This window comes from Eubalaena glacialis, chromosome 2 (assembly GCF_028564815.1).
Source record: "Eubalaena glacialis isolate mEubGla1 chromosome 2, mEubGla1.1.hap2.+ XY, whole genome shotgun sequence".
In the NCBI taxonomy this organism is placed as follows: Eukaryota; Metazoa; Chordata; class Mammalia; order Artiodactyla; family Balaenidae; genus Eubalaena; species Eubalaena glacialis.
In genome coordinates, this window is record NC_083717.1 from 193830291 (window position 1) to 193853357 (window position 23067).

The 23067-nt window shown below is 45.0% G+C and overlaps 1 protein-coding gene across 14 annotated transcripts in view; it reads left to right on the forward strand.

Moving 5' to 3' along the window:
- The window catches only part of KLC1 (kinesin light chain 1), a 66427-nt gene that overhangs the window by 24805 nt on the left and 18555 nt on the right, over positions 1 to 23067 (forward strand). For 6 of the 14 annotated variants that reach the window (XR_009699453.1, XM_061181329.1, XM_061181326.1 and 3 more), the window contains exons 3-13: positions 1534 to 1764; positions 4983 to 5061; positions 5555 to 5780; positions 9861 to 9948; positions 10569 to 10670; positions 13306 to 13479; positions 13626 to 13725; positions 18025 to 18074; positions 18160 to 18227; positions 19553 to 19661; positions 22709 to 22870. Coding sequence is in view for 12 of the 14 variants with exons in the window: in XM_061181329.1 (XP_061037312.1) it covers positions 1534 to 1764; positions 4983 to 5061; positions 5555 to 5780; positions 9861 to 9948; positions 10569 to 10670; positions 13306 to 13479; positions 13626 to 13725; positions 18025 to 18074; positions 18160 to 18227; positions 19553 to 19661; positions 22709 to 22870 (1389 nt within the window). In the remaining 2 variants the exon portion in view is untranslated. Of the gene's footprint in view, positions 1 to 1533; positions 1765 to 4982; positions 5062 to 5554; positions 5781 to 9860; positions 9949 to 10037; positions 10076 to 10462; positions 10524 to 10568; positions 10671 to 13305; positions 13480 to 13625; positions 13726 to 18024; positions 18075 to 18159; positions 18228 to 19552; positions 19662 to 22708; positions 22871 to 23067 lie in introns of those variants that run through there. The other 8 variants (XR_009699454.1, XM_061181333.1, XM_061181328.1 and 5 more) reach the window with 3 other exon arrangements.

The following is a 23067-nucleotide window of genomic DNA, read 5'->3' on the forward strand; positions in this document are numbered from 1 at the left end:
TGTCCCAGATAGGTACTATAGCTGTATGGTTGTCAAGGGTACCCAGGCCCCTGCCACCTGCTGCACTACACCCCAGTCAGCCTGTCTCGTGGGCTAAGACAGAGTCCCAGCTGCAGCCACGTGACCCCACCCTAGGACTGCGAAGGGGCAGGAGGGGTGTGCCTCCTCCCTTTACCTCCTTGAAGTGTGCGTGGCACTCTGCTTACATCTCATTGGGCAGGACTTGGTTCCGTGGGCACACCTAGTTGTGAGGGACACTGGGGAATGTTGTCTTGCCCCTTAGAGTTCCAGGTTCTTAAGCCTGAGGAAGAAGGGTGAATGTTGGCCAACAGCTCATAGTCTCTGCAGTACCCCAAGACAAGATTGTCTAATGCACTTGACTAAATCTTTTTTTCTATCCTGCTAGACATAGAGATGAAAAAATTGGAAACATTTAGGTGTGCCCCCCGCCCCCCCGCCATAACTTTCAGCTTTGCCAACATATTTTAGGTAAAATTAAATACACTAAAAATTGGCTTCTTTCTTTCTTAGCTTTCTTCTTGTAAAGTGAATGAATGAGGCAGAAGTGGGGCTTCTGGGTTACCAGTTCCTGCTTTCCCAGAGGAAATCATTCTGTACCAAAGTGATGGCCATACCCTGATTTTAGAATTCTTCATCCTAAGCATGTTACAGATTCTAATTGTAGGACTTTGTCTATTGTGAATCTCTTATTTTGCAAGTTGTGTTGAAAAGCGATATAGGGGTGAACCTCCTTTTTTAGTTTGGCAGATATTGGGGTTAAAAGAAGAAGGAGGAAAGAGCCCCACCTTCTAGAGTTTCAGGTTTTAGACCTAGGAGGATAATAAAGAGGGAGGGGCAGGTGCACGGTCTGCAGAGAGAACAGACCGAAGCCGGCTTTCCTCCCCAACTCTTTCAGCCCTTATCCTCCCAGGCAGGCCCGTCCCTGAGACCCATCAGTGCACCCCAGGCAGAGCCCAGTAGGGACCTCCGCTTATGAGTGCGTCAGGGCGTCCTGGCTCTTGGTGCTGGCCACACCACAGAGCCTTCGTCCCTTCCCCTGCAGTGGCGAGGAGGACTTGTCTGTGCGCCCCGCCCCAGCTCCACCACCAGCCCCTCACAGAGTGACCTGCACTCTGCACACGTGTGCGGGTGTGTGCACGTGCTCTCACCCGTGGCAAAGGGTCTCTGAGAAATTCTGTTGGCGCCATCTAGATAAAAAGTAAAAAAAACACAGCTTCATCAGTACGGTAGCTGCCTGTCCATTGCTAGTCCATTCGAGATGCTTTCTAAACAGAAAAAAAAAATGCATTTTTCATAGATGTTCTGAGCATGTGATATTCTTGATCATGCCCTGAATGTAGCCTGTGACTAAAGTGTGGAAATAGAAGTAATGGCAAATTGTACTCGTATGTACTTCGGAGCACATGTCTGCAGGTGTCAGCTAGAGCTACAACCCCAGGACGCTTGCGGAGACGGGAGGTGGCGTTTGTTGGGCTGAGTAGTGCAGTGCTGTCAGCGTTTCTGTCTGTCTAGGTTATGATGGCTCTGTCAAATCACCTGAATGCCGTCGAGTCGGAGAAGCAGAAGCTGCGTGCACAGGTTCGTCGTCTGTGCCAGGAGAATCAGTGGCTGCGGGATGAATTGGCCAACACGCAGCAGAAATTGCAGAAGAGTGAGCAGTCTGTGGCTCAACTGGAGGAAGAAAAGAAGCATCTGGAATTCATGAATCAGCTAAAAAAATACGATGATGACATTTCTCCATCAGTAAGTGGTTCTGTAGGAATGCAGTATTGACAGTTACCACGTTATCGTCGGTAGATTGTTTTAGTAAAGCCGGCAGTGTTTTCCTCTCCCCTCCAGCGATTGTGTTTAAACAAGACCAAGGATTAAGGGTCTTGGGACTGAGTCCCTGGGCAAGTCATATAAGTTCTCTCTGGAGTAGTTTTTTCGTATGTGTTTTTTTTGAACGATGGTCAGAAAATGTAAAAATACTTTGTAAATATAAAATAAGTGCAAAGAGATGCCATTGCCTTCAACGAGGTCTGTCGCAGCTTGAGATCTCCTGAGCATCCTCACCCTTTGCGGTCTGGCTTCCATGCCCATCACGCTGCTGGAATGCTTTTCCTTTAACAGTGCCCTGATCCAGTCGCCTGTAATCCAGACTCGGGACTACTTCTGTAGTTTATGGTGGATCTTCACTTTCTCTTTGAAACCCTCTCCCCTGCTCCCAGGACACCACTTGGTTCTCCTGGTCCCTCGCTCATGCCTCCTTCTTGGCCTCTCCTGTGGTTCCTGGATGTTAGGGTTCCCCAAGGATCTTGGTCTTTTCCTTCATCTGTTGGCTCTCTCTGGATGTTCATCCCAATCTCGATTACTATTTTTCGTTTACTGTTTATTTCTGATTCAGATAACTTTTTTTTAAAGTAACCTTCTTTATTCTGGAATAATTTTAGATTCACAGAAAAGTCGGAGGTGGGGCCTCTGGGAGGTAGTGTGGATTAGATGCGGTCATGAGGATGGGGCCACCATGACAACATTAGTTACACAAAGAGGAAGAGACTCTAGGTCTCTTGACGTGATACTGTAAAGAGAATTCCCACATGCCCTTCACCCAGGTTCCCCTAGTGTTAACATCTTGTATCACCACGTTACGTGTCTGAGTTAACTTGGGGCACTGTCTGTCTCCAGCATACCGTAGGCTGCATGGCTTAAACAGTAGACACTTAATTTCTCCTGGTTCTGGAAGCTGCAAGTCTGAGATCAGGGTGACAGCTTGGTCGGTTTCTTGGTGAGGGCCTTCTTCCTGGTGTGTCTTCATGTGGCCTCCTTGGTGCATGTGTGCAAAGAGAGAGAGAGAGACCTAGGGTCTCTTCCTCTTTGTGTAACTGATGTTGTCATGGTGGCCCCATCCTCATGACCGCATCTAATCCACACTGCCTCCCAGAGGCCCCACCTCCAGATATCATCACATTGACGATTAGGGCTTCAACATGTGAATTTGTGGGTGGGGAGGACAAACATTCAGTCCCTAGCAGTACGTTTGTTAAAAGTAAGAAATTAATGTTGCTACATTACTATTAACGAAACTACAGCCTTTATTTGGATTTCAACAGTCCTTCCGTTAGTGTCCCTTTTCTGCTCTAGAATCCAATCCAGGATTTCACATGGTATTTTGAGCTAACATTTTTTTAATGCCTACATAGTTCTAGGCATGTTCACTACATAATCTTTCTACCATTGAGTTCCACATTTGTGTCTCCAGTCTGAGCCCTCATCCTAAGACTGTACGAATGGTTTTGTGTATTGTACCAGCAGACCTACACTTGCCTTGTGTCTTAGCTTAGGCTACCATAACCAAATACCATAGACTAGGTGGCTTAAACAGCAGATCATTTACTTTCTCATAGATCTGGAGGCTGGAAGTCAGATATCAGGGTGCCAGCATGGCTGGTTTCTCGTGAGGACCCTTTTCCCAGCTTGCAGACAGCTGTCTTCTTACTATGTTTGCACATGGCAGGGTGTGGGTGTGGGGGGAGGGAGAGCTAGCTCTCTGATGTCTCTTATTATTAGGATACCAATCCCATCGTGAGGGCCTCACCCTCGTGATTTTATCTAACCTAATTCCCTCCAAATACCATCACACTGGGGGTTAGGGCTTCAACATGATTTGGGGCACAATTAGTCCATAGCACCCTGTTTTATGAGGCATACTGTATTTCTCCCTTGCATCTCTAGGTCAGGAGCAACTGAATGTTTTGATTTAAAAGACATAACTCCTGTAGGTTGCTGTGGGAATAAGAATAGAGAAGTTGATTCACCTGGAAAACTGGATAACATTGAGCAGGGGAAAGCTGGTCTCATAGAATCAGAGACATTTAAAACTTTTAATTTGGAAAACGTGTCTAGCTTGGAGAAGAGATACAATGAGCTAACCCTGCCTCCCCTTTTAGGGGGTTCGCATGAGAATTTTTCTGCCCCGTTCCTCCTACCGCTGCTGGTGCATTTCCTTAGCATGAGGAGTTCTCCTGTGGGACCCAGGGCCGGGGTCAGATTCAGGAGGTTGAACCCAGGCGCAGTGCTTCCTCTCTCCTCTGCAGCCCAGATTCCATTTTTGCCGATTATCTCAGCAGAGTCCTCGATGACGTTTTTCACTCATTCCAGGATCCAGTTCAGGACCACACGTTGGACATAGTGGTCACGTCCCTTTAGTCATCTTTCATCTGGAACAGGTCCTTTCACAGAAAGAAGAAAGCCTGTCTTTGTCTTTCATGACACTGGTATTCTTGAAGAATACAGGCCAGTTACTTCATAGATTGTTCCTCAGTTTGGGTTTGTCTAGTGTTTCCTCATGAGTGTGTTTGGACTGTGTGTCCCCGATGGGAATGTTATAAAAGTGACGTGTGCCTCTCAGGTCCCTTCCAGAGGCAGATGGTGTCCGTCTGCGCCAGGGTGATGCTGAGTTCTCACCTGGTCAAGCTGCTGTCTGTTCTCTCCTTCGTGTGGTCACTCTTTTTACCCGAAGGCTCATCTGTGGGGGACACGAGTCATAGGCTGTCACACTGCTCTTAGGGGTCCTGCGGTGGAGATGCTGGGTGGGGAGGGGGGTGTCCAGCCTGCCAGTTCTGTGGTGTTCAGAGATTTGCCATTTTAATCATTTGGTTTCCAAATAAAATTTATTTCAAGTAAGGGCTTCCCTGCTCTTTGAACTTCTCTAGGACACGGGTGACGACTAAGGCACAGAGATGCCATTGTGATCTGTTCTGCCACTCCTGACCGCACAAGTACTTTGAGTTCAGTCTGGCAGGCTTTTTATTACTCTTTACTAAACTGATGGATAGACCAAATTGTGGCTAGTCCTATATTTGATCTGAAAAACAAACCATCTTTTCTATTTTTAGTTTAAATGAAATTTGTATCAAAGATTTCCAGTGCAGGATTTATAGTATTTGTAAGACTAATATTGTCCTGGGTTGGTTTTATAGGAGGACAAAGACACTGATTCCACCAAAGAACCTCTGGATGACCTCTTCCCAAATGACGATGACGACCCCGGTCAAGGAAGTAAGTTGGGAGTTGTGGTTAAATGGCAGCATGCAGACCGAGGTGGCGGGTCCTCTTGGGGTGTAATAGCCGTCATTAGCAGGCGGTGGCGTGCCTGCAGCCTGCCTCTCAGGAGCCCTGGCACACTTGGGCTGCCTCGTGGTTCCCCAGAGAATTGCGAGTCGTTTTCTCGCTGGGATAGAGTAACGTGTTAAGCCAGCCCTCGTAAACAGGGGCATGCACCAGCAGTTCCGACGCGATCTGTGGATTCTCACAGAGCGAAAGGGCAAAGGAGTTTTCCTGGTGCCAAGAGCAGTCTCACCACACTGTTGGGGCGCGCGCGGCACCCCCGACAAGTTGCTGGTGTTGCCTCGCCTGCGCGGGGAACGCTGGACAGGTTTGGTACAGTGGGGACCACGTGCTGACCTGGACCAGAGCCAGAGCAGGGAGTGCTAATCAGCTGGTGTCATCGGTGGTTTTCTCTGTCGCCTGAAGTGAGCCCTTCTCTGTGTAGTGCAGCAGCAGCAGAGCAGCGCGGCGGCGGCCGCCCAGCAGGGCGGCTACGAGATCCCCGCGCGGCTGCGCACCCTGCACAACCTGGTCATCCAGTACGCCTCGCAGGGGCGCTACGAGGTCGCCGTGCCCCTCTGCAAGCAGGCCCTGGAGGACCTGGAGAAGACCTCTGGCCATGACCACCCGGACGTGGCCACCATGCTGAACATCCTGGCCTTGGTGTACAGGCTAGTAGTCCTCATTTTATTCTCTTAATTTTACCTAGAGACAACGTTTTTAACGAGCTTGTCCTAAAAATACATTTCTGTAAACTGTTATGAGCTACTTTTCCAGCCTTATCATCCATTTGTCTTCAGACAGCCAGGGGTTAAGTTCAAACATTTAGCAAGCTCTCTGGCAAGAGTGTGACCCTGAAGAACGGACGCTGCCTGGGGCTCCCAGGCAGCCTTCCGGGACTAGCCCACAGCACCCTTCGCTCTGGCCAAGCTAAGCTCTTTTGATTTTTTTCCCCACAATACTTGGTGTACCAGGCTTCTTCTGCCCACCCTGCCTGCCTGTATCCCCTGCCTTTCTGAGGCCTTGTCAGCTCGCTCTCCTTTCTGAATCCAGGGCTCCACGTGCCCCTTCCCAAGTTGTGCCCCATAACCCCGTCCCTGCCTCTCTCGCAGCACTTGCCCTGTACTTGGCCTCCGGGTGATTTGAATTTTGTCATCTCTTCTCCCGGGATCCTGGTTCCTTGAAGTTGAGGACCAGGTTGTCTTCTTGTCTCCACCTTGAGTCACTTGAACATGTTTGCTAACTCAGAAGCCTTTGGTGAGCTTCCTGAATGGAATTAAATAGTTTGCCTAGGCACTGGGCAGTGGTACGTGGGAGCCCTTTGTCTGCTCCTGTCTTTTAGCCGAACTGACCTGAAATCGAGCAGGTCGGGGTGTTACTCACACGCAGGACTGGTTTGCTGTGGCCACTCCAGTGTGGTGGGTTTCAGTGAACTGCTCCATTTTTCTTCATTAGTTTCGTTGTTTCAGTTTAGCCAACAGTTTTGAGATCCAGACGTATGTAAGACTTTGGGCTGGTTCCTGTGAGTCCCTAAAGATGAATACATAATACCTGTTCTCAAGGAGAAACCAGAACGTGGAATTTGAAGTCAGGAGAGTTCAGTTTGTATCTCTGCTAAGTGGCCCCTAGACAGAGGATGTTGTCCAGAGCCCTTAGCTTTTCCGAGCCTCTGAAGGGTTGCAGGGGATGTGAGACATGGTGTTACCTGACACTGTGAAATAGTCAAACAGCATCATCTAAACCTGTTTCTAAAGGAACTGAGGACCTTGTTTAGAGAATAGGCTGGCTGTGTTCATGGGTAATTATAGAAGCAGGGAGACTGTTGTTAATAAAATAACACAGAAGCGGGAATTCCCTGGTGGTCCAGGAATTAGGACTCTGCGCTTTCACTGCTGGGGCCCGGGTTCAGTCTGTGGTTGGGGAACTGTGATCCCATAAGCCGCTTGGTATGGCCAATAAAGAAAGAAAGTAACTTAGAAGTGTTCATGGAACAGAAAAGATGCCTTCTAGCTGAGAGGATTAGGGAAGGCCTAATGGAGGGGTGCGAGCGCTTTCTGCGGCCTTGAAGGGTGTGTTTGGGGCAGACTCCTGCATCCTGTTTGGCAGTAGTAAGGGATGGGGCTGGAAGGGCTGGGCGCTCTGCAGGGGCCAGGTCTTAGAAGAGTGGCTGTGGGGAGTGCACAGGACCCGAGGGGGCTGGAGCCTGGAGGCAGGGCAGCCCGGCTGCGTGGGGCTGGCGGGGGATGGAGCTGGGAACCTGAGCAGGGAAGGGGAAAGGAGGGGGAGGGCTCCATGAAGAGAAGAGGAGTAGACTGTCCCGAGAGGGAGCTGATCACCTTAAAGAGCACCGCACCGGAAGGAAACTGAGCACCGCCATGCCACTGCCGCGGCTCCACGCCACTGCCGCGGCTCGGCTTCGAGAGCAGCATAGCCTTTTCTGTGCTGCATAGCACTCTGTTTTACAGGTAGTCCTGACATTTTTTGACAGGTTTCGTGCTGATGGACATTTAGGTTTGCAGATTTTTACTGTTATGCATTATTGTAAGAATTCCCTAGTCACAGGTATTTGCATTTAAAATCTTGGTAGATTATGCTAAATTTCATTCCAGAAAGGTCTTTAAAAAATTTACATGCCTACGAAGAACATGAGAGTTTCTGGCTGATGGTAGATATTTTTACTGTAAACGAGTTAAATAAAAAATATGTGTAGAATGCCACTGGAATTTGTTGTACTTAGGGTGCGTGGTCACACAGATGTCATTGTGCTGGGTGCTGGGAATTCGGTGGCCTCTCCTCAGTCTTGTGTTTTTCCTTCGCACTATAGTGTGAGAGTTTACTCATGTCAGCAGAACATTTGAAAAAAGTTAGCAGCTACGTATATATTCATATTCAATATTGTGTCCTAGAGCTGTACCATAACTCTATTTCAACATTTTTCTATTAAGGGACATTTAATTTTAAGCTTTTTTGGGGGGGGCATTAATCTACTGATGAACATCTTTTGCTCAGGATTTTGTATTTTGTTTTAGTGTCAATTCCTAAAGCGGGTTAGAGTATAAACATGATACGCGGGCTTCCCTGGTGGCGCAGTGGTTGACAATCCGCCTACCAATGCAGGGGACACGGGTTCGATCCCTGGTCTGGGAAGATCACACATGCAGCAGAGCAACTAAGCCCGTGCGCCACAACTACTGAGCCTGTGCTCTAGAGTCCACGAGCCGCAACTACTGAGCCCACGTGCCACAACTACTGAAGCCCGCGCACCTAGAGCCTGTGCTCTGCAGCAAGAGAAGCCACTGCAAGGAGAAGCCCGTGCACCGCAACGAAGAGTAGCCCCTGCTCGCCGCAACTAGAGAAAGCCTGCGCGCAGCAATGAAGACCCAACACAGCCAAAAATAAATAAATAAAATAAATAAATTAAAAAAAAACAAAACAAAAACATGATACGCTTCTTGGTACATGTTGCCCAGCTGCCTTCAGGAAGGTGGTGCCAGTTCACGCTCCTCCTCCTCCATCACCAGCCTGGGGCTGGGCTGGTTGTCTCTTACTCTTTATTAATGGAGGAGTGCAGCACTGTGTATTAATTTGTATTCTGTTATTATGTGTTTTTAGTCATTTGTGTCCTTCTGTGAATGTTCTGTTACCTTTTTTTTAATATATATTTATTCATCTGTTTTTTGGCTGTGTTGGGTCTTCGTTGCTGTGCGGGCTTTCTCTAGTTGAGGCGAGCGGGGGCTACTCTTCGTTGTGGTGTGCGGGCTTCTCATTGCAGTGGCTTCTCTTGTTGCGGAGCACGGGCTCTAGGCGCGCGCGCTTCAGTAGCTGTGGTGCGCAGGTTCAGTAGTTGTGGCCCACAGGCTTAGTTGCTCCATGGCATGTGGGATCTTCCCGGACCGGGGCTCGAGCCTGTGTGCCCTGCATTGGTAGGCGGATTCTTAACCACTGCACCACCAGGGAAGTCCAAAACCTATATACTTGGCCAGAATTAGTGTGCTTCGGAGGATCTGGAAGCCTTATCAGCCCTTCCAGTGTTCTGCAGGACAGTCTGGCTTCTGCAGGGCAAAGCCTTGCTGGGCAGCCGTTCTTACTCAGTTGGGAAGTGTGTGTACTCAGTCTCACAAAGTAAATAACTGGTTTGCAGCCCCATCATCAGGTAGCACTTAAACCAAGGGGGCTGGGGCTGGAGGTGCTTCTGTCTCCCCACTGTCAGCAGGACCCTTTGCCCTGCCCTGCTCCAGCAGACACTGCGGGGTGCGTCCTGGGCTTCTGTTTCACAGGCTATTCCATGGCATGTGGCGAATCATTAACTTCTTAGAGCAGCTCTGTGAATCACATCCTTCCTTTTTAGGTGGGCCGACTGTGACTGTGGAGCCCACGTGACGTGCCAGAGCCACGCAGCCGGTAGCTGGCAGAGCTGGGTGCAGACACCGGAATCCGTTCCGTCTGCCTCACTGTTCTGGACGGCCTCGCTTACTGTGTGCGGGGTTATGGCGGTAGTATTGTCCCAGTGATCTAGATGGGAGGGCCAGGTTCAAAAGCTAATCAGGCCCGACACCCAGCTCACCTTGCCAGTACGTTTATTGATGGAGTCTTTTTCTCCTCCGTTAGGAGTGTTTTTAATAGTTTTAATAGCTAATGTCTATTTTTTAATAACTGAAGCTTAACTTTTATTTCTTTAGTTCCAAAATTACATTTTAAAGAGATGTAGTAAGCTGTGTCTATAACACTTAATTGTATGGTTTTCAATTTAGAGACCAGAATAAATACAAAGATGCAGCTAATCTACTGAATGATGCCTTGGCCATCCGTGAAAAAACTCTGGGCAAAGATCATCCTGCGGTTTGTATACTGGTTCTTTCATTCTTTTTATATATTATTTTCTCTCATGTATTTTTATACCCATCTCATTTTAATATTAAACTCAACAGGGAAGATTTAAGAGCTGCCTTTGCACTGGACGGCACAGGTAGGACTTCCCTCACTTAGTGCAAGTGATGAGCTTCAGTGCTGGTGACTCCCATTTAGCAGGTGTCAGTGTGCACTTAAGTTGTTTATCACCCCACCTCAAATGGATCACGTACTGTGTTTTTTGATCCTAAATCAAATTGCATGTACTTCTGTAAATTTTTTCCTAAAGATTTTGTATTGTCTTTTTATTAAAATCTGGTCAGATTTGCATATAGATCTATTTTGGTTGGCTTTGTGGCTTTCAGTGAAATTAAAAAAAAAATCAAGATCCTGTTGATGTTGATTTGTTTAATTTTAATATTCGGCAGTGTTACTTTATGCAGTCTGTCTGTAGACAGTGAGACTGCTCTTTCTCCTCTGAGTGGAGTCCTGTTCCTTCATCCAGCCGAGAGCTCTTCCCTGCACATACTGGGCGTGATCAGAGTGTGTGATGTCTCACATCCCCTCCACTGCTGTCGTTTACCGTTCTTCGCGGTTCCCTGTGTTGGTAGGTGGCCGCAACTCTGAATAACCTCGCAGTGCTTTACGGCAAAAGAGGAAAGTACAAAGAAGCTGAGCCGCTGTGTAAAAGAGCTCTGGAGATCAGAGAAAAGGTGCGACTGAGGGCGGTTCTCCTTGAGATGCTATGTTTTATGCTTTTAAATAACTCACTTTTTTTTTTTAAATAACTCACTTTTAAGCTTTGAGGTAGGACCACTGTGATATATCATTACTGACCATTTACTGAAAATAAGCCCTTCAGTCAGGTGGGCAGCCCCAAACGCAGCCAGATGGGCCCATACACATGGGAGTTTAGGAGGAGTGGGTATGCAGAGGGTGGAGCCCTGAGTCTGCATGCCCTCCCAGCCTGAGGCCTAGAAATGACTCAGCTGAAGAAGGAATTTCTCAGGCCTGTAGGTGGAAGGCACGGGGGCATTTCATTGACAGTGGGGCACGTGCCTGTCAAGAAGAAAAACATTAAAATTTAAAAAATGAGGTCAACAAATATGCTTATGAAACTGAAGAAAATGAATAATTGTTTTTGAGAACTAAAGAATAACTCAGAGCTATAGAGTAAGTCAATGTCATGGATATTTAATATCAGCTAATACAGTTTATAGTAATTAGGTATTTTTTAAATGTAACTTGTTAATTTCGGCAGTGCCCTGTATGACCGTGTATTCAAATGTTAGAGACTTGGCAGGTCCATGCCATGATTTTCTTTTTTAAAGGTTATTTTATGACATATAGGTTTGTTTGTTTATTTATTTGTTTGTTTTTGGCTGCGTTAGGTCTTGTTGCTGCGTGTGGGCTTTCTCTAGTTGCGGCGAGCAGGGGCTACTCTTCGTTGCGGTATGCAGGTTTCTCGTTGCGGTGGCTTCTCTTGTCGCGGAGCGCAGGCTGTTGGCGCGCGGGCTTCAGTAGTTGCAGCATGTGGGCTCAGCAGTTGTGGCTCGCGGGCTCTAGAGCGCAGGCTCAGTAGTTGTGGCGCATGGACTTAGTTGCTCTGTGGCATGTGAGATCTTCCCAGACCAGGGATCGAACCCGTGTCCCCTGCATTGGCAGGCGGATTCCCAACCACTGTGCCACCAGGGAAGTCCAATGCCATGATACTTTAATTTGACTTTTTGTGTCATTATTTACCATTGATACTGAGCAATCAATCATTTAATTTTGAGTCATATGGCAAGGACTTGGGAAAGGGAGGTTGAAAAGGGGCTGATTATCACATTATGCAGGTAAAGTTTTGTCCATGTTGCCATCTGCATAATATTTACAAAATAAAATAGTTTTTATTTTATTTTTTATTTATCCACTGAGATTTTGAGTGGACTGAGGTTAAAATCAGGGAGAACCACAAATGTATCAAATTAAGGATTATGAACTATAGATGATGATCTGTCAGATTCATTCATATATATTTGCTCTTTCATTCAGTCGTGTAGCAGACATTTATTGAGGACTTGGGGGCTCCCTGCTTGGTTAGAGTTGGTGATTTCAAATTAGACACAGTCCCTTCCCTGGGGACACAGTGCAGCAGGCAGACCTTGGGAATGCAGGTGCTTTGGCTTCTAGCCTAGAGCTTAGGGAACACATAGAGCAGGGGCTTCTCCAGGTACAGGGCTGGGACTGCGCTGGGCATGGCCTCCCACCAACAGCCAGCATTGGAGCTGAGTCTCAAAAACCGAGGTCAGAGCTTCCCAGGCAGGGAGAGGTAGGGAATGCAGAGGGGATGGAGAGGCAGCCTGCCTCATTGGGGGCTGTGTAGGTAAAGGCACAAGGTGAGAGACTGGCTGGCTGGCTCAGGTCCTGAGGAAGCACTGTAGTGTTTAGTCGTCCGCATCTGTGTGCCAGCACCGTCCTAGGTGCTGAGAGGACATTACATCCAGACATTGAGACAAGGCATTTGCACTCTGAGGCTTACATCTTAACGGGTGAGAGTCAGGCGACAAAGGACTAAATAGATAAATAAGATAGTTTTGGGTAGTGATACTTGCAAAGAAAGAAAAAAACCAGGTGATGTGCTTGTGAGTAAACTGGGTAGGGATGGGCTGAGGGTTCCCTTAAATTGGATATAAGGAGGTCCTCTCTGAGGGGACCTGAAAAGAGACCTGAAAGATGAGTTGTTTAGTGGGAGGTGGGGAGCGGGAACAGGGCAGTGCTGGGAGAAGAGCGTCGGGCGTCTGGGACAGTAAGTTCGAGTTCGAAGAGCCCTGAGGGGTGAAGTTTGAAATGCGAGGGAAGTGGTTTGGGATGCTCAGAGAATCTGGGTCTGTTTGTGAACGGATATGTAGGATGTGAATTGAAGAATTGGAAGTTTCCTTTGAAGGCTGTTCTGTGCAGGAATAAGTGTAATGTCGTTAGACTCAGAAGGGCCAGGTGTAAGTTCAGGTACTTCAAGGACTGGGCGGCCATATTAAACAGCCTTTATAAAACCCAGTTTCCTCGTCTTCAAACTGTGCATAGTATTACCTACCATGTAGGATTGTTATAAGAATTAAAGACACTAAAGCACGTGAAGGAAATCAGCATAGTCCCCTCCCCCCAAGAATAAGGAGTTCAACAAATTCTGGTTAAGTTATTTTTATTATTGCATGGGGAGCCATTTAAACATCATAAGCCTGGAAGCAAGGCACAGTCGTATTTCTGTTTAGAAAGCGCCTTCTCATGATAGGGTAGAGAATGGATCGGATGGTACCATGTGAAACAAATAATAAGTGTTTCTAATACACTATTTTTTATTCCCAGGTTTTGGGAAAGGATCACCCTGATGTTGCCAAGCAGTTAAATAACTTGGCCTTACTGTGCCAGAACCAGGGCAAGTACGAAGAAGTAGAATATTATTATCAAAGAGCCCTCGAGATCTACCAAACAAAACTGGGGCCTGATGACCCTAATGTGGCCAAAACGAAAAATAACCTGGTACGTTGACAGAGGTACAACCTTATAGATAGAGTCAGATTACTTTCTTCCTGAAACCTGAACTCTGTTTCATAGTTTAACCTATAAATAAGAACGTATGCTTCGCTTACGTATGAAGAATAGTAAGTACTTTGTTTTATTTTAAGGCATCCTGCTATCTGAAGCAAGGAAAATTCAAGCAAGCAGAAACACTGTACAAAGAGATTCTCACTCGCGCACATGAAAGGGAGTTTGGTTCTGTAGATGGTAAGAAATACACTTTTGTTTCTAAGCAGATGCAGTTGTAGGATGCGTTAAACATAGTGATTTCCATGAAGCAAAAGGATAAAAAAAAATAGTGATTTCCAGCTTGAACTTGGTAATACCCAAGTCATCACAGTATTTTCGAGATAGAATTTAATTTGAATTTTAGAAATGATTTTCCATGGAGCACTTATTGGAGAGGACGTGACCCAGTCTGAGTGAGTGCCCATCGGCTCATCATTCATCATCCAATGACCATGGTGAACCCTGCGTACCTGCCCTGGCATTACCGATAATGGAGTCATGCAGCCTGTGGTCAGGGTGATGGGCCACGCTACCCTCACCGGAGTCCACACGTGCTTTAGGCACAACCTAGATGCACTGACTCCAGAAAGCCTTCCTGGAGTCATTAATGCTTTCTAGACTTGCTCTGTAGTACAGTGGTTCTCAAAGTGCCGGCAGGAACCAGCAATTTCAGCACCACCTGGGACCTATCAGAAATGCAAATTCTTGACCCATCCCAGGCCTGCTGGATTGTTTGACGGCCTTAAAGAGCTAAGGCCTGTCTCCTTTGTATCCCTTAAAGTATTGTAGGTGCTTAATATTTTATAAGATTTTAATTGCTCAGTAAAACAATGTTTGTGTGTTACATAAGGCGTCTTCCCCCCTTTACTACCTATTACATAAGGATTTCAGAATGTGGACAGTTGTTACTAGCGTGTGGGAAACCTTAGAATTCGTGGGGAAAAAGAGGTTTTGATTAATATTTTCTTCTATAGAGAGTTTCTAGAAACCACTTTTGAAAAATCTTTGAAAAGTGTATTAGTTTTTTTCTGTTAACAAGTGGAGCAGTAAATCTCTTACTATCAGAAGATCGTAATGCCTCAGGCTCATCATTTTGAAAATGGATTCCGTTTGCAGTTGTGCCGGGATTGGATAACAGCCCACCTCCCTGGACTTGTACAGTTCACAGGGAACTTTCATGTCCTCGTCTAACTGTAGAGGCCTTGCTGGTTTTGTGTTGATTCCAGGCCATCTCCTTAGTGCTTCTTTAAAAAAATTTACTCTTGGGGAAGACTTGTTTCCTTGCGATTTGCTAGCTTCTTTCTACTAAAAATAGTAGCATGAAGTCCAGTTAATTGGGTTCTAGTTAAAAGCAGTTTTTCTGTACTCGGATTTATCCTCCACACAAATGTTAAAACGTAGGACAGAAAGGCATTTTTTCTTTAGGCAAGATGCACATGTGTCCTGGTTTGCTGTCGGGGCGTGGCTTTCAGGTCACAGGGCCTTCTTGGCTACAGTGCAGCATTGAAACCCATGACCTGGTTTGTTGTCAGGAAATCTAGTTCTCTTAACTGTGGTGGATTCTTGTCTGTTCTAACAATAGGCTTAGATTAGTACATAAAGCAGTAAAAAAGCAGTAAAAAAACTGCAGTAAATAACAGTGTTATTAAGCTTTAAATACTGTTCACTCTTTTTTTTTTTAATAATTGATACACAATTATTTTTCAAGTATTTAAACAATTGTACCAGCACCACTAACTGAATAATCCTTCCATTCCCCCCACTCATTTGTAAGGTCCTATTCTAAATTCTTTATCAAGTCAAGGGTTTTGTTGCTGGTGGTAGTGGTAGTGGTAATGGTGGCGGTTGTTTTTCTCCTGGACCATTCCTCTCCATTTATGCAGGTATTGATTCTTGTACCAGTTGCACATCTTCTTGGCTGCTGTGGTTTGCAGTGAGGCGGGGTGGGGGTGAAGTTAGATATGTGATGTGACAAAGTCTGTAAGTACTCTTCCTTTTCAAAACTTCCCTGGTTAGTCTCACTGTTGTTTTTTTTTAATTGAAGTATAGTTGATTTACAATGTTGTTAATTACTGCTGTACAACGAAGTGATTCAGTTATATATGTACATTCTTTTTTTTTATATATTCTTTTCCATTATGGTTTATCATAGGATACCTGATATAGTTCCCTGTGCTGTACAGGAGGACCTTGTTGTTTATTCATTCTGTATATAATAGCTTGCATCTGCTAACCCCAAACTCCCACTCCACTCCTCCCCCACCTCCCTTCCCTTTGGCAACCACCAGTCTGTTCTCTATGTCTGTGAGTCTGTTTCTGTTTCATAGATAGGTTCATTTGAGTCATATTTTAGATTCCACATATGAGTGGTATCATATGGTATTTGTCTTTTTCTGACTTACTTCACTTAGTATGATAAGCTCTAGTTGCATCCATGTTGCTGCAAATGGCATTATTTCGTTCTTTTTTTATGGCTGAGTAGTATTCCATTGTATATATGTACCACATCTTCTTTATCCATTCATCTGTTGATGGACATTTAGGTTGTTTCCATGTCTTGGCTATTGTGAATAGTGCTGCTATGAACATAGGGATGCATTGTATCTTTTTGAATTACGGTTTTGTCTGGATATATGCCCAGGAGTGGGATTGCTGGATCATACGGTAATTCTATTTTTAGTTTTCTGAGGAACCTCCATACTGTTTTCTATAGTGGCTGCACCAATTTACATTCCCACCAACAGTGTAGGAGGGTCCCTTTTTCTATACCTTCTCCAGCATTTGTTATTTGTAGACTTTTTAATGATGGCCATTCTGACTGATGTGAGGTGATAACCTCATTGTAGTTTTGATTTGCATTTCTGTAATAATTAGTGATGTTGAGCATCTTTTCTTGTGACTGTTGGCCGTCTGTATGTCTTCTTTGGAGAAATGTCTATTTAGGTCTTCTGCCCATTTTTTGATTGGGTTGTTTGTTTTTTTGTTGTTGAGTTGTGGGAGCTGTTTGTATATTTTGGAAATTAAGCCCTTGTCAGTTGCATCATTTGCAAATATTTTCTCCCATTCCGTAAGTTGTCTTTTCATTTTGTTTATGGTTTCCTTTGCTATGCAAATGTTCACTCTTTTAAAACCAGTATTGAAAACTAGTTTCATTCTTCTCCTATGACATGCCAAATAATCCTAAGAATAGTTAACCACATACTAGTCTTTTAGTTAAAAACAGTTTAAATGTGTAATCTTATTTAATTTTCTCAACAGTCCTGTGAAGTGGGTCACACATTACTCCATTTTAGGAGCGAGGACACTGCAGGCTAAGTGACTCGCCCAGGATGGGTAGCTGATGAGTGGTTGGATTGGGTGGGAGCATAGGTCTTATTCTCCAGAAACCTCAAAAATAAGTGAAGAGATGGGAACATGAAAATCACCTATAATTTCATCACCCAAATATGTCTTTTAATTTTTTTAGTGTCTTTCCGTCCTTTTTTGCCTATTGATTTGCATAATTGAAACCACACTTTATATATAATCATGTATACTGCTTATTTTCCTTTATACTTGTAGCTTAAGCATTTTTCATGTCATAAAAGTATTTTCATAACCTTCACTTTTTAAAAAAAATTTATTTATTTATTTGTTTTTATTTTCGGCTGCATTGGGTCTTCTTTGCTGTGCTTGGGCTTTCTCTGGTTGCGGTGAGCAGGGGCTACTCTTCATTGCAGTGTGCAGGCTTCTCATTGTCGTGGCTTCTCTTGTTGCGGAGCACAGGCTCTAGGTGTGTGGGCTTCAGTAGTTGTGGCACACGGGCTCAGTAGTTGTGGCACACGGGCTTAGTTGCTCCGCAGCTTGTGGGATCTTCCCAGGCCAGGGCTCAAACCCGTGTCCCTTGCATTGGCAGGCAGATTCTTAACCACTGCGCCACCAGGGAAGCCCATAACCTTCACTTTTAAGACTGCTTATCCTCCATGATGTGGGTGCATTAGTTGTCTGGAAGCTTTGGATGAGTGGTATGTGTCAGTGTTCTCAAAAGTGAAGAAAATTTTAAAGGAATATTGATTTGTAGTTTTTCCATTTTTGCTCCCAACATCTTACTACTATTTCTTAGACTTTTGTTTAATGTTAGTTGTTCAAATTCTAAATAGTCCCAAGTGTTACGTGAGGGTTCTAGCATTAAAAGTTTCCTCATAGGGACCCTAGCATTTGTCCGTGTTTTTGATCATTGCCTACCCTGTCTAGGTAGGTACCTTTGATTCCATGTCTTCTGTTCACAGAGCTGCATGTGAATGGCCATTTCCTACTGGTTTCTTGTGGTCTGGTTCTGTCTTCATAGTCTTTATTCTCCATTGTGAAACCTTGTCTGTCCATGATGTGAAAAGTAATATCTGAGAAGCATCATACGGAAAACAAAACAGAAACCTTGCAGTTGCTGAAACTTGACAACTTCCACTTTGTGGGCTCTGTTATGCTTCAGTTTATAGTATGTTATTTTTTCTTCCCTAGATGAAAATAAACCCATTTGGATGCATGCTGAGGAAAGAGAAGAATGCAAAGTAAGGACATACTATTTCGAGAGATTCTAAATTGAATATATTGCTTAAGATAATTATTCACTTGAAATTATTTGCTATAATTTAGGGAAAGCAAAAGGATGGGACTTCTTTTGGAGAGTATGGTGGCTGGTACAAAGCCTGCAAAGTTGACAGGTACGTCTGCTTAACTGAAAAAGACACAGCTGTGGAAGGTGCTAATGCTTCAAAGGTAGCTTGTAAACGACCGAGTGTGTAAGTTCCTTAAAGTGGTGTGGTTGCACAGTCCCTGATTTTCCCCAAATTCCAATAAAAACTCCATAACTTTGTAAATGAGGTAATTCATGTACACAAAACCCACCGTAATATGGGTCACATGGGTAAAATATTGGTTCTGTCCATTAATGCTGTGTCTAAGGCTAACTACCAAATCGCAGGAGAAAAGATGACTAAATAGAGACACAACATTTAAGGTGGCCATAGAGCAAACTCACGGGAAACAGGCCAGCAGATGTGCAAAAGCCAGCACTTTGCAGGTGTGTCCAGATGCACACCCCAGTCTCTCCCGCAGCCCTCAGGGCCTCCGTGTCTGCAGAGGGTTGTGTGAGCTCCTTCACCAGCAGCCCATGAGCCTGTGTAGATGCCCATTTCCTCTTCTGACTGCAACACCTTTCCTGCAGTCTTTTTCCTATTTTAACTTTTGCTCTCCCTTTAAGACTTAGTTTACCAGTCTTCTATTTCAGAAAAACTCTCTGAACCCCTAGTTTGGAACAAGTACTCCTTCTTTGGGTTTCCCATAGCACTTAGCATAACTTCTGAATTGCATGTGCTTTGTTTCTCCCAGTACTCTGTAAGTTGTCTCAAAGACATGGAGTATAGCTTCTTTATTTCTAAAGCGCCTATCATCAGTAAGAAAAAAATCTCTGGAAGTGTATCTATACTAAAATGAACTAGATTTATTTCTCCTTTCTTAGTAAGAGTGCTCTGTGAGGAGTGCAGAAACACTGTCCACACTGTTCATCCTTTCACACACACAACCGTCATTCTGTGACTCAGATCTCATTGGTGATGAGTTTTGGATTCACTTTGCTTCCCCTCTACTTGTAGAGGGAGGGGAGAAGGTAGATAGCAGCATTAAAACATGTGTCCTCTTTGCTGCCTGGCACAGTCAGCTCTGCCCCCGGGGTGGGAAGCCTGATGGTCACTGGACAGACCCAGACTAGACATTTCTGTTGAGACTGCTCGGTGGTCTGTGGGAGCAGCCACAGACTGGAAAGAACACAGGGGCATGTCCCATCAGCCACAGGGCTCAGTGCAGTAGGCAGGGGATGCTTGACATAGAAGAGCCTTTTAGAGTTTTACAGTTAAAAAAAAAATACCATAGAAATTTAAGTAATTTTAGCCAAACATAAGTCTGTTTGTCCTTTAGATTATGTGCTGTTGATAGTGGTTGCTCTAAAACTTATATTTTATAGTTTTGTATATCATATGCTTTCTTACAGTCCAACTGTTACAACTACTTTAAAAAACCTTGGGGCACTTTACAGACGTCAAGGCAAATTTGAAGCTGCAGAAACATTGGAAGAAGCAGCCATGAGGTCACGTAAACAGGTCAGTCAAAAACCTTCTGTTTTTAACTTAGCCTTCCGTTTTTAACTATGAGTTTAATGATTCTCTTTTACGAGACTTATTGAAACCTTGATTTAGAAATAGAAAATGTTTACTGTTCTAGTTTGTACAAATAAAATTACATTGTTCAAGGGACAATATAATGTAAAAATATGGTAAATATGACACCAAAAGCACGAGCAACAAAAGCAAAAGTCAGTCAATTAGATTCACCAAAATTAGAAACATTTGTGCATTCAAGGACACTATCAAGAAAATGAAAAGACTCACAGAATGGGTGGACATATTTGCAAATCACATCTCTGAGGAGGTCTAGTGTCCAGAATGTATAAAGACACAAGGACCACCTAATTAAAAAATGAGCACAGGACCTGAACAGACATTTCTCTGAAGATGCTACGCAACTGCCAACAAGCACATGGAAGGATGCTCAACATCATTAGTCATCAGGGGAATGCAAATGAAAACCACAGTGAGGTACCACTTCACACCCACTGGGATGGCTAGAATTCAAAAAGAAAACAAATAAGTGTTGAGGAGGAGGTGTAGAGATTGGAACCCTTGTGCACTGCTGGTGGGGACGTAGAATGGTGCAGCTTCTGTAGAGAACAGTTTGGAGGTTCATCCAAAAGTGAAGCATAGAGTTCCTATCTGACCCTGCAAGTCCACTCCTAGGTATACACTGGAGAGAATGGTGGAACACAGGTACTCAAAACAAATACAGCCGATTCTCGTTATTCATGGTACTTATGTTCTATAAAGTTGCTCTGAACACTGAATTAGCAAATAGTGAACCATTGTTCCTAGGGAGATACAGAGTTATGTTCCTGGGAGCCTCTGGTCACATTTACTTCAACCGATCAGTACATAACCTTGTTTTAGGTCTGTTTCTGTTTAAAGACACCTTATTTAGTATATGTTGTTGATTCATTAGCATCGAATTCATGGCCAGCAGCACTGTAACTTGTGCCTGGAGAGAGCTTATCTTTCTCCAGAAGGCACACCCCAGCGTTCTTGCGCTCAGGAACACCAGAGGACACTTTAGCACTGCTCTCGGGGGCCGTTTTAAACAGTGAAATCACTGACCGAAATGCGGAAAACATGGCACCAGATGATTTAGACTGGGGGAGGGAGGATGCTTGTTTACAGTACAAGGTGAAACAAGAAAGCAGAGTGTCACCTTGTTCGATCTTAGCTGGGGGGTGCGCGTCGGGTGACTCAAAGTTTCCTCCACTTTGTGTGTCTGTGAATGACCATGAAAGCACTGCGAGTGTTGATTTTAGGATTACAAATACATTTTGGCCAGTAGGTGAATTAGCAAATATGGCCTCCGTAAGTGATGAGGATTGACCGCGCTTGTGCACATAAGTTCGTGGCAGCATTACTCTCAGTAGGCTGAACGAACAGACAGACACATGTTCGTCGATGGATGAATGGATACACGAGGTCGTATATCCATGGGATGGAATACTATTTGGCAATAAGAAGGACTACTGAAGCACTTTCCTTCATCAACTGAGGTATTTTAGTTATGCTGAAATACAGTTGTAAAGAACATACAGGAAAAAGGCTTAGTTCTTGCCCTTTAATTACCAGTTTTAGAGTAAGGAGTTAATGTGTTACTGTGTATGTGTATGCATATAAAGATGACAGGTTTTGTTTTCTATTTTTAGGGCTGGAGGGGCAGGTGTGGCTTTTTCCCCTGAATGGTGTATATGTAGCCTATTATGCAGTTGTTGGTTTATAGCCACCTTTTGGCCGGGATTAAAGTTACCCATAGGTACCTTAGAATTTTTTCCTTCAAGAGATTCTGTGCAGAGGGATTAGAGAAGGCCGAGCATAGGTGTTGTCAGTGGTGTTCTCCTAGCCTGTGCCCTGCAGGAGCCCCTTTCTTGAGTCCTGTCATCCTTCCCAGGTCTTCTGACTCTGAGGGACTACTGTTCAGGGGAGGGCGCCCTGCGTGTAGGCGGCGCGGGATTCTGGCTCGACTGGGAGTGGTCCGTGGTGCGCCTTCATCACCAGGCTTTGCTGTAAACCAGTGCCAAATAGTGTTTGTCCAACCAGTGGTGTCTAGAATCAGGAGCTGCAGATGTTTAGAGAAAGGGATGTTGCTAGTGCTTTGTTGAGAACAGCCCCTCCTGTGCCTGGGAGGGCCACGGTCTGCTTCACTGTGGAGGTCACCGCAGCACATGGTCTGTTTGGGTATTGTGCCCCCCTGAGGAGGAAACCCTGAGGGTGAGCGAAGGGACGGTATGTGCATGAGCTGTTTGGGTTGAGATTCCATGTAGAACACAAGACATGCTGCACCTGGTCATCAGATGGTACTGAAATGCACACGGAGAACGTTTGCTGCTGGGTGTTAATCCAGTTATGTTTTCACGCAGATGTGCGTGGGGTGAACGTTGAGAAAGTAGGCGAGTGCTTGCTGCTGCTCAGCACTCCGAGGAGTAGGAACGTTTGCTGTTAAAATGCCTTTTGTTAAATTAGTGGCTAATTTTTAAAAATGTTATACTGAGAGCAAAGTAATCCGCGAGTTTTCAACCACGTACTTATTTTGGAGGCATGGAACACCAGGCACTTAATGTTAAAGTGTCAAAAACTGGGCAGGTTCCCAGCGTCTCACCATGAAACTTCCAAACATAGAGCAAAGTTGAGAGGGTTTTATACCCGTGTACCGCCTCCGAGATTCAGTCACGAGCATCTCTCCCATCTATCCATCCTTCAGTCCTTTTTTTTTTTGATGCCTTTCAAAGTTGTATACCTCAGTACACTTCCTTTTAAATACTTCAGCGTGCACGTCATAACCTGGAGCTCAGTATTTGTTTATAATTTTTTAACATTTGAGGTAAAATTTACATATGGTGAAATGCACAAGTCTTAAGTGTACATTCCTGAGAATCACTGTTCTGATTTTTCCCTCCAATGTTTAAGAACTTTTTTCCCCTAATATACATTTAGTTATCTTAGAAATCCCCAATAAAACTTAAGTGCTGATGGATCAAACCATTTTCCCCCTGCCTGGCTCGCAGGGTCTTGACAATGCTCACAAACAGAGAGTAGCTGAAGTGCTGAATGACCCTGAGAACATGGAGAAGCGGAGAAGCCGCGAGAGCCTCAGCGCGGATGTGGTCAAGTACGAGAGCGGCCCTGACGGAGGGGAGGAAGTGAGTATGAGCGTAGAGTGGAACGGGGTAAGTACAGTACACAGCGCGCGCTCGGCCCGTGCTGCGAGGCCCCGGGCAGCAGTCTGGGCCGTCTCCCACTGGAGAGCTTTCTGGCATCTCCTGACTTACCTGCTAGACAGCCTACTTGTCTCAAATTAAGTACAAATTAAGCTTTTTGTAAGTTCTTCTGCTAACACTGAAGTCTGTTACTTGTTTGAAGTAGT